We start from the raw sequence: 12,354 nt of genomic DNA, 5'->3' as shown, positions 1-12,354 counted from the left end.
TTGGAATTAACGTCTGTAAAATGCATTGCTTCCAGCACATGATTTTCTTCTTAAGATGGGGAAACTGAGGGTCTAAGATTTGTAAGGATTCATAAATTGAGAATAATATAAATAAAAGGTTTGTAATTAACCAATTGGAAATTATATACAATTGTCAATCTGAATACCATTATAGAAAAAAATTGGAGGCTATTTATCTGAAATAGTCAAAACAGTGAAGTGATCAAACAAAATATTATGCATCAATACTTGAATCAAGCAGTGAAGAGCTTATCTAATCACTCAACACAAATGTTATAAAGTACCTCAGTTTCCCATTTCCATGGTCAATCATTAAAAAGGAAAAAAAGACATCTGGGATAAGGGTACAGTATCAGTAAAACTCGGTATGTATGAAGTATGACACCTGTCGCGTGTGAAAAGTACTGTATAATCATGATTTATGAAATATTGTTTTCAGTTTTCATCTATTCATTATTCTTGAGCAAAAACACTTACCGCTTTTTCCTATTTCAAGTGGTACAGAGCTTTTTTTACGAACTTAAAACTTATTAAGACTTCTAATCTAATGAAAGCTCAAAAAGATACATTCTGAGGAATTTCAAAGAAAATGACTGCAATTGAATGGTGATAGTAATCTCCCTATTCCCCAAATTTAAAAACAAATACAGTATCTAGTCTTAAGATATGTGCTACAGTAAAGGGTTAGTCTTGCAAAAAAATCATTCAATATTAAAAATATGCAAAAAATTGAAATAGATAAAATGTTACAGGAAAAGTTTTTCCTGATGTCTCAGTGAAACAAGATTTTATAGATACCTGCAATGAAGAGTTAGTAAAATACAAGATGGAAAAATAAGGACTTGGTGGCATCATACACAAAGGATACTTTTATGTAGCCATGTCCTTAATAAATATACTAACACCTATGCAATATTAGAATTTAAAAAAATAGCTAAGTTTAATTATCATACTCTAAACACTTGCAAAAGGTGGTAATATACATAAAAACATGGATAATGTTAGTGGGAAAGCAGCAACAACAGCAAAAGCACAGTGGTTGTTACCTTGAGCCCGCAATGAATCTCTGCGCATTTTGAAGTGGCGTCACTTTCTGTGGGACCAAAATTTCCTTGGGGTAGATACTACCTAAATGTCCCCATGAGGCACTGGCTTGGTGTTCTAGATGCCCTGAATCAACTAAAGGTCTTTTGGCAGATTCAGGATTTGCAGATTGTTGGTATTTTACATCCCCATCAATGGAAGCTGAGGTAAGCTGAAGAACAGTTTGGTTAACACATGGGTCAAAGTGAAGGCCAAGCATTACTGGGTCAATCTGCTGCTGTTCTGTTGTAAGTGGATTAAGGGGTAGTGGGTTTATAGTATACTGATCCAGTCTAAACTGATCAGGGGAGACAAGAACATTATTCAGCTCATCCTCTTGGAGTCTAGCTGCTTTTTGGAGAGCAGAGTAGCCATCCAATGTGCTATTTTCATGACTCTCTTTTATATTACAGTTTCTCAAATTATTGTTGCTGACATCAGAACTGAGCTGATGCTGTGTCTCCCCTTCCATTTCAAACTCTATATTTTGATTGGTACTACAATACCTTCCTTCGGTGTTATCTCGTGCTGTTGACTTTAAGTTTTCCGGGATGCCCTCAAAAGTTGCCGATTTCTCAATTTTCTTCTCACTTCTATTACCAGCTCCTCCTCCAGAAGTATTCTTATGATGATGATGATGGTGGTGGTGATGGTGATGATGAGTTCTAGGATCGGTTTGACATTCTCCATCCCGCTTTTGACGCTCTGTGCTTCGCTTTCGACAAGAGTCCAGGTCAACTGGTATATGATTACTAATTTTTGAAGCCTCTTCCCTTGATAGTGAACGTTTCTTTGACATCATTACCACACTGTCTGGTGTCAACGCAGTACTTTCACGAGGACTTTTCTCCAAACTTCTCATACGACTTGTGCTACCCGATGCACTAGTTCTAGAGGGAGAATTTAGATCACAGTCAACATAACTCAACCTGCATCCCAGCCTTATTTTTTCACTAGAAGGAGAGGCACTGTGACTCAAACAATTATCAGTATGGGACGGAACTTCCACATCACCTTTATCACTGTGTTTATTACGTTTTATTTTGTCACTGGAAAATTCAGCTGTTAACTTAGGAATCACTAAATCATCTCTTCGCATTTTATCATCAAAAGAAGGGCTCGCAATATCAGTCTCCCTCCAAAGTCCAGGTACGTTAGGATAAGAATATGTCGTTGAATCATGTGACAAACTGTTTAAACGTAATGAACTTTCATCACTGGAAGCTTTAACACTAGATAAGTAATCAGAATAAATTTGAGGGGACAGTTCTCTAAAACTAGGTGCCATTGCTCCTTCAAGGTTCATACCACTAAACATATATTTAAAACGTTCATCACTGAGAGAAGGAGCGCGCTGAGGAGAAGGGGAATCTGCATCTGTTCTAGAAAAGTCAGTACGTGAAAAGCTCTCATCAGATGAACTGAGACTGGGTGAGCGATTAAGAGAGCTAATTTCATCTGCTGAGGAATGAATGCGGGTTGACTGAAGATCTCTGTGAGATGAACCATGTAAACTGTCATCACTGTAATGTCTAGCAAATGATCGCAGTTTATGTCTCACACCAGCTTCCTCAACATGATGATGGCGTGGCATTGGTGGAAGAACAAGTCCACCACTTAATGCACTTTTTCCAATGTCAGCAGATCGTGAATGAATGTCATCACTTTCCTTTCTTGGAGATGTGTGACTGTGCCCTGCAATTTTTCTTCCTACACTGCTACAATGGCGGACACCATGCCCACCACTCTGAGACCGACCCCAGTTTGGAACATAACAATTTTGAGGCAAATTATATTCATCTGGGCGGTAAGTGCGAGGACGGGATTGTGAGTATGTTTTAGGATTTGTATCATAGTTTTGACTTTTCATTTGCTGCATTGCAGCCCGTGTTGGCGTTTGAGATTTATTGCTAGCACGCATCTGAGCAACTGAATATCTAGGTGGTAGTACATGGGAGTTTAAGGGAACTGGAGGTGCTCTGGATAACAAGGGTTCCTCTTCACACCTTTGAGCTTCTCGTCCTTGTTGACGCCCAACTATTTTTGGTCTACACTGGTTAACATCTGAATTTATAATGAGAAGATCATCAGAGAATGAGTCTCTGTTTCTTCTTGATCTTGGAGTTCCCCCTGTCTGACCATGACCACCGTGCCCAGTCAATCCTTGAGAAAGACTGCGACCGTGGGGAGGTATCTGAGGGGGAACCATTGTGAGGGGTGTTGCTACGCCTCCGAACAAACCTCCTGTTGAAATAAAAAAAAATTAATAACTTAATTCAATACAATGTTTTAACAAAATACTGAAATATAAAAAAATCAATTAAATATAAAATTCAAGATTTCTTTACATTGTTTCTCAAGTTGTTCTGAATATTACAAAATAAATACTTTGGCATTATAATCTAATAAAAGCTCGATTTCAAGTATATCTTTATAATTAAGCAAAACTTATACTGTAGTTGGTAAAATTATTCTCTCAACAAACTAATAAGGCAAATACTACCAACTGGAAGACCAAAGAAAAGCTGTTATGACTAAGATAACAAACAAGCAAGAACTAAAGCATTTCATGATTTAACTATATTCCCTCCTAACAATTTTTCATTGTTAGTAATAGCCAAATAATACACCAAATGGCAAAAGATTTAATAGACATTATCTAACATAACAAATGCCACAAAAGTCATTAGAGAAATACAATACTTCTGAAAATATATGAAGCTCTAAACAAATCTAGAGGCCTCAAATTCTACATATAACGATCCAAACCAGTGCACATATTGAGCATACTAAAGGTAAAAATTAATAACCACATCACCATACGCAGCACAGAAAAAAGAAACAAGTCCAATTAATACTCCAAAACAGATGCTTAATATCTTAAATTGTCCCTATACTGACAAAACACTAAAAACTGATTAATTGGTAATTTTTCTACCTCTCAAAGTTCAAACATATGACATTCCGACACTGACCACATAAATAGCAGGATTATTTATTACATATATTGCAGTAAATCTAGAAGCTAGTTTCTAATTCATCCTATAAACAATCTCTTTTTAGTGGATATATAAGTACAAATTATGCTGCCCTGTATCATACAAATAACAGTGATTGTGTAGTAGTTAGTGTGTTCAATTATATTTATTTTGGAAAAAAATGACATATTGGTTTTCTGTCTTTCATAAAGCACAAGCCAAGATGGGAACTGCCTGATGTTAATAGATCTTCTGACATTGACAGTCTTACAAGATCCACAAATTTTTATTCAGATTAAAAAAAAAAAAAAAAAAAAAAAAAAAAACTCGTAGCACTGTTTTATTTGCCTATGTCTAAATTTCAATATTGTTATACAGTACTATAACAATTATTTTTTATCTCAGTGACACTATCTTTTTTTCTGTAAGCCTTTAATTGATGTTTGTGAATGAAAATTTTAAGTAATTACTGTAGACATGTACTATAACATGATACTTTACCACTCAAGCAAATTTATAGAAAAAAATTGACCTGGCAGAAAATATACAGAATATTGCACCAAACCAGTCAAAACTTCAAAAACTAAGCTGTCATTAGGTGAGAATTAAATGAAATATTTTACTCAAGACCATAAATTATGCCATTTACAGTTCAGAAGTACTATAATGGTCATAATCTTTTATCGTCTTTCAAGAGTCACTACTATAGTGGTGTTCAATTTGTAAACAGCCTAAAACTATCTTAGAAATAACATCATTAGATGCAAGATGTGGCAAGAAATCTTTACTTTTTGCTTTAGTGTATTACAAGCATGAGTAATTCATTCTGAAGAAAATCATATTTATGCTGGAGGTAACTTGCATAAATACATTTTAGCTTCCTCTAAATATCAAAATACACACAGTCTTCTCAGGATTAAAAATTTTATCAACTAACTGCACTTTTGGAGGGTTCAATAATATAATGAGGGATAATGCTTTTGTCCCGGGAGAAATGTGGTGCTCTAAGGGAAAAGCTTTTTTGTGTATTTTTGGATGTCAAAACTACAACAGATATGAGCTTTTGGTTTGGTGCTTTATGTTGAGGAAAGATTGATTTTTTTTCATGATGAAAGCAGAATATCTTTGTAATGCTTAGGAATATTAAAAATTGTGTAAAATTTTTTTCACAAATAAAAACATTCATGAAAAATGTAAAAAGTATGTTTAAGGAATTTATTTAAAAATGAATATGGTGTAGAAATGGTAGATCTTTCACTGTGATGCAATGAATTTGATATAAATGTAATTAATGGGAAGCTGTGACTGATTATAAAATGTTAAATTTTCATGGACTGAAATTTTAATATTTTTCAACCTAATTACAGTTACATTATCATTATTATTATTATTATTAGCCAAGCTACAACCCTAGTTGGAAAAGCAAGATGCTATAGGCCCAAGGGCTCCAATAGGGAAAAATAGCTCAGTGAGGAAAGGAAATAAGGAAATAAATAAATGATGAGAATAAATTAACAATAAATCATTCTAAAAACAGTAATAACGTCTAAACAAATGTGTCCTATATAAACTATTAACAACGTCAAAAACAGATATGTCATACATAAACTATAAAAAGACTCATGTCAGCCTTGTCAACATGAAAACATTTACTACAACTTTGAACTTTTGAAGTTCTACTGATTCAACTACCCGATCAAGAAGATCATTCCACAACTTGGTAACAGCTGGAATAAAACTTCTGGAATACTGGGTAGTATTGAGACTCATGATGGAGAAGGCCTGGCTATTAGAATTAGCTCCCTGCCTAGTATTACGAACAGGATAGAATTGTCCGGGAAGATCTGAATGTAAAGGATGGTCAGAGGTATGAAAAATCTTATGCAACATACATAATGAACTAATTGAACAACGGTGCCAAAGATTAATATCTACTGTAGATCAGGAGTAAGAAATTTAATAGACTAAGTTTCTGTCCAACAAATTAAGATGAGAATCAGCAGCTGAACACCAGACAAGAGAACAATACTCAAAACAAGGTAGAATGAAAGAATTAAAACACTTCTTCGGAATAGATTGATGTCATCTTCATCCACCTCCAGACCCATGGACTTGCCTAGGGATACAATCTCTTTGACGTCTTCCTCGGCGGCAAGCACAGGTTCATTCTCAGGGCCAAAACCTTCAAAATCTCTGGGAGCAACAGCATCAGGCCAAAGCTTCTTCCAAGCTGAATTCAGGGTCTGACAAATTACTCCCTCCCAAGCCTGATCTATGATCTTCAAGTAGTGCATGATATTGAAATGGCTCCTACAAAATTCACGCAAAGTTAAGTTGGTGCTTTGCCTGACATTAAAGCACTGCTTAAATAAGTGCTTGGTGTAGAGCTTCATAAAATTTAAGATGATATGTTGGTCCATGGGCTGGAGGATAGGGGTGGTGTTCGGTGGAAGATACAGCACTCTGATGAACTTGAACTAGTCGATGATATCATCTTCGAGTCCTGGGGGGTGAGCGGGAGCATTATCCAAGCAAAGCAAGCATTTCAAAGGCAAATTCCTCTCCTGAAGGTACTTCTTGACAGCAGAGCCAAAAACTTGGTTTACCCATTCAACTAAAAAAAATGCCTAATAACCCAAGCCACAGAATTAGCACGCCACAAAACATGCAGCATGTCCTTACTGACTCTTATGTGCCTTAAATGCCCTAGGATTTTCGGAAAGATAAACCAATAACGGCTTTATTTAGCAGTCCCCGCTGGCGTTGGCACATAGGGCAAGAGTCAACCGATCCTTCATAGGCTTATGTCCAGGTATTTTCTTCTCTTCGGCGGTGATGTATATTCGACTAGGCATCTTTTTCCAAAACAGACCGGTTTCATCACAATTGAAAACTTGCTGCTCTACATAGCCTTCATCCTCCAAGATCTTTACGAACTTCTTAACAAAATCGTTAGCAGCCTTGGTGTCTGAACTTAAGGCCTCTCCTTGCCAAACAACTGAATGAACCCCAGTCCGTCTCCTAAATTTCTCGAACCAACCGCAAGACGCCTTGAATTCCTCCATTGTAGGAACGGTTGAACTCTCCCCCGCATCACCCCCAGAGCCCGCCTCCTTCAAGTCACAATAGATAGCGCTGGTCTTCTCACAAATGATCGTTTCAGGGATCGTATCGCCAACAATCTCTTTGTCTTTTATCCATATTAACATAAGACGTTCCATCTCTTCCAGGGTAGGGCTACAACGTTTTTAAATAATGGTGATCCCCTTCGATGGTTTGACTCCTTTAATGGCTGCCTTCTGCTTGATGATTGTCCACCATATTCCGGCCATATATTTAGCCAGATCACTCACACGCACACTGCGCTCGTGTTTTTCTACAATTTCTTACTTCAATTCTAATGAAAGAATTGCCTTCTTCCTTTTCTCGTCACTACTAATACCTGTACAGAAATTAAGCTTCTTAGGACCCATGATTATAGGTAAAATAGAAAATTAAACTTGACAAAAGGAAGATAATAAGCACTGTTAATAACGGACCGAACAGAGGACAACCACACGATGTGCACGAGAACAGAGAACTGACCAACGAGACGCTCACTGGCGTCCCTTCGACGTGCTGCCGTCTACCGGTGTAAACAAGAAACTACGACCAACGCTTCAAAAAAATTCTATGAGTATGGTCTACGTCGGATGTTGGAGCATGACTTCAGGTGTCGAGACGAAAATTCAATCGAATTTTACTTTGGATGTTGGAACAATTGCATAGATAAAATCAATAGGTGTTCCCACAAAAAAAAAATTTGAACAATTGTAGCTGAAAGATGCAAAATTGTGTTCTTTTATGAAAAGTAAATTTATGGCAAGTTTCATATATATAAAGTTTATATATATATATATATATATATATATATATATATATATATATATGTATGTATGTATGTATATATGTATGTATATATATATATATATATATATATATATATATATATATATACAGTATATATATATATATATATATATATATATATATATATATATATATATATATATATATATATATACAGTATATATATATATATATATATATATATATATATATATATATATATATATATATATATATAATATATATATAATTTCTGGGCTCGACCTGTTTCGCTCCGTGAAATGCTCCTCTAGCACCATTTCTAAGGCATAGTTATTGCTGAATATACCAAAGAAAAAGAGATGCATGGAATGCCAGGAATAAACCTAGCTTGCTCACTCTTTGAGTGTCGGTATAGAAAGCTGGGGCGTGATTGAACCACGACCATAGATCCCTCACCAATTAGACATGTACTGTATGTATGTATATATATGTATATGTATAGGTTCGTATGTGTGCATATCTACGCTGACATTTTTTTTTATATAACTCCGTAATATATATGTATTGGATATATCTCATATGCATGGTTTTGCATGTGTAAATAATTGTAATGTTAATACTTCATATACCATTTGAAAGGGGATTCTTTGTATTCTACATGGTGTATGTCAAAGTGTAAAATGAATAAATATATATACATATAAATATATATAATGTGTGTGTATATATATATATATATATATATATATATATATATATATATATATATATATATATATATATATATTTATATATATATATATATATATATACATATATATATATATATATATATATATATATATATATATATATATATATATACATTCGGTCATGATTTTACATTTTGCTGTATACCATACGGAAATACAAAAAAGGTTCTTTCATAGGGTATATATAACGTGAAAAGTGCAATTATTTGCAAATCGTATGCACTTACTCACACACAAAAATTTATTCATGCATTCCTCAACATAGGCCAAACCATAAGCCTAGACAGACTTGTGTGTGTGCATATCTACGCATTTTTTTTGTAAATTACTCTGTAATATATAACAATATGAAAAGGGCAATGGAAAGCTGAATAAATTTTCTATATAAAATGGTTAGATAAAATCTACAGGTGTTCACACACAAAAAAAAGTTTTGACAAAGGAAAATCTTATTTTTGGGGAGGTGCTGTGTGGTCTCCAAGGTCTTTCGGGCGAAAGGCTAGAACAGCGAACCCATATGAGCTTTTATTGTTGAAGTATACACAATGCATCTTTGTGTCATCAACCACTTCAAGAATATTATTAAGATAAGCACCCATATTTGGGTTTTTTCTTCCTTTTTTGGCCTAATCATTGAATGTAAGCATGCTCTGGCAGTAGTAATTGGGTAACTGTAAATGTTTCTTGCCCTCCAAATGTTGGTGTTGTGTTTCCTTCAAGCTCAGAACTACTCTTACTGTCCTATACATTTTATCTTGTAGTACCAAAGAAGGGGGATTACTGATTGCCGGCACCCTTTTGGTAATTCAATTTCATTATCAACTAGTTCCAATTATTACATTGTTATGAAATACAAAGGAAGGTTAACTTCAGGTATCTACATCTTAGTTAAGTTAACATGACCTCATTGGAGACCCTCTAGCTAGGTTAAGGGTGAATATTATTACTTTTAATCATTCTGTAGTCTCTTTTTAACTTAATGTTGGCTGAATCCTGACCGCGTGTTCATTGGCCTATAAGTTATAACCTTGGTTAGGTTAGTATTGAGGCAGGAATAGTCTAATTATTTAGCCATACCATAGCAGTTCTTTAAACTTAATTTTTAGACTGTATTCCCATATACTGTACATGGAATACTTAAAAGTTTAGGGGGTAGGGAGTGTTCTTGGCTTCCTACAAATGGGTATATGACCATGAGATGACGGGACTGACTGGTCAGTTAGCTGTTCTTTTGTCCTTCCATATTAATCTGATATGGGTATTGGAGGGAGAGAAGAGAGGCATAAATCATATATCAAGGGAATTTTTACTTATTTCAAGGCAAGGTAGACTCACTTTAGTAGTTGTTCTCATAACCTTTTGTTTGGTAAATAATGTGGTTATATGATATTGGGTCTAGGATGGACCATCCGGTGTCTTATTGAAATGAATATTTGGGATAAGTGGGTAAATGTAGTCTGATGGTCATTAAAGGAAAGGGTTGGGAGATTTCCTAACCCCTTCCAAGTGAGTTTATAATGAGGATTTTTCATCTAAAATATTTCTATTACAGAAGTGTCATTAACCAAGAGATATCTATGTTGGATATGATAACTCGGCTAGCCCGAATGTGGTCACATGCAAGTAGGAGGGTCACAATAGTGAGCATTGAAGTGAACTGGTCTGGAGATGTCACTGGCACAGACCTTGGAGTTGTCCGATGGATTATGATTGTTCAACTGATTGGGCAGGGCTTGGAGCCCTGGAAAATGTTTCAATTGTTTGGAGTGGATAAATTCTACTTGGAACTCGGGACTTAAAGTAGACCGCTTAACCCCTTCACTACGAGGCCACGAATCCACTACTCAAGCTATATACGAGATGCTACCATCAGATGTACTTCCTCACTTACTCTATAATAACCTTCATTTCCATGTTTATTTGTTTTACTGCTGATTACATTATCAAATTTTTAAATGTTTGCTTTATTTTCCATTATATTTCACTCTACACTCTTGCAAAAGCTATATGGCCATCAAACCAGGGTCTTTTTCAAAATACTTTGTTTCAAACTAAAATACTGTGGACATCTCATCCTTCTAGGGAAGTTACCCGATCTGCTTATCTCCAAAAGCGTATTAAGCACTTCAATGCCTGAAGCTAACCTTTATCCAGAAGGGTTATCAGCTAAGGATTGAAAGACTGAGTGTGCATTGACAGTGTGTGTTCGTGTGTGCGAGATGGTGAGGTGTTCATTAGCCCTAGGGCTTGATCGAATCCGTCTTTGCACAATCAAATTCATTTCTTGTCTGTTTTCATACCAATCGACCTACATATTCCAGGCCTACAATTTAATGTTGTTATTCATGGCATCAAGGAGTCTATTGAAATATGTTTCAATTCTTGAAATGTGTTTAGCTTTCAAGATATTTTGGATATATATTATTTTATCTATTATTAGTTAAAACCCAAGTTTCATTACTGAAAATGTACACAAGGCATATTTTTTGCAAGGGCTGCCAGAGCTGATTGTAAGTGCTGTATGGGATTTAGAAGATCGGAGCCACTCGGGGCCAAGGAAATAGTCTATAATGTCCTTAAATATTTCATTTTAGAAAAACAGCAAAGAGGTCTTGTAACTGATGTTTCAAAGGCTATCCAAAGATGCAACAAAAGTGTCAGAAAAAACTATTCGCAGACTAAATAAGGAAGCCAAATGAAAAACTATATAGCAAGAAAATATAACTTAAATATGAGGCTTGAAGGTACTTGTGGTAAAAATAACCCTCTCTATATTCCCTATAGCTTTTGTTTACTTTCGGGGTTCCTTGCTGACGCGTCTCGCAGAACAGCTGTGTACTCGCCAGAAGAGGGTATGTTCTTGGTTGTCCTCTCGTTCATAAGGAGTGTGATGTATGTACCTTCTTAGTTAACTTAAGTGTTTATGTTTATGTCTGTGTCTGACAACGTGTTTGTTTTGTTGTTTGCAGGGTATAACTGCAGTGGAATTGTTAACTGAATAAAACCTTAGTTCTGGATACACTGGGTTTACTTCAATTTATTCAGTTAATCAATTCAATTGCCATGGAACGGCTTCTGCGCCCACCCCGGTTTGATGTGGACCCTGACTCTGCCCAGGCTGCCAAGGAGTGGACACACTGGCTGAGGATGTTTACAAACTTTGTTCAAGCGGTGCAGCTGACTACCTCTACGCTTGACAAACTGGGTCTTCTCACTAACTATATGGCTCCTAGTGTATATGACTACATTTCTGAGTGTGAGACTTATAAGAAGGCTGAAGAGGTTCTGACATCTTTGTACGTGAAACCGAAAAATGAAATATTTGCCAGGCATCTACTTGCCACTCGCAGGCAAAACTCGGGCGAGTCCCTGGATCAGTTCCTGCAGGCACTGAAGCTACTTGCTAAGGACTGCCAATTCAAAAGTATAACTGCGGAGGAAGCGTGTGACAGTTATGTTCGGGATGTTTGGTCTCTGGTGCAATAAGACAGCGTCTGTTGGAGAATTTGACACTGAACTTAAATACTGCTTATGAACAGGACCACACTCTGGAAATGGCCCAGAAGCATTCAGCCTCCTACTCTTCAGCAGAATCTGTTAATGCTGCTGTGTCAGCAGTGAGTCGAGAGGCGGAATCGTTTAGTGCTGAA

The 12,354-nt window shown here is 35.9% G+C and overlaps 1 protein-coding gene across 9 annotated transcripts in view; it reads right to left on the bottom strand.

Moving 5' to 3' along the window:
* The window catches only part of LOC137619491 (adenylate cyclase type 1-like), a 423,950-nt gene that overhangs the window by 65,392 nt on the left and 346,204 nt on the right, over window positions 1-12,354 (bottom strand). For 8 of the 9 annotated variants that reach the window (XM_068349561.1, XM_068349560.1, XM_068349564.1 and 5 more), the window contains one exon: window positions 1,068-3,348. In XM_068349561.1, the coding sequence (XP_068205662.1) occupies window positions 1,068-3,348 (2,281 nt within the window). The remainder of the gene's footprint in view (window positions 1-1,067; window positions 3,349-12,354) is intronic. The other variant, XM_068349568.1, reaches the window with a different exon arrangement.

Source organism: Palaemon carinicauda, chromosome 26, assembly GCF_036898095.1.
Source record: "Palaemon carinicauda isolate YSFRI2023 chromosome 26, ASM3689809v2, whole genome shotgun sequence".
In the NCBI taxonomy this organism is placed as follows: Eukaryota; Metazoa; Arthropoda; class Malacostraca; order Decapoda; family Palaemonidae; genus Palaemon; species Palaemon carinicauda.
Note: the sequence above shows the minus strand (reverse complement) of the source record. Positions and strands in the feature narration are given on the sequence as shown.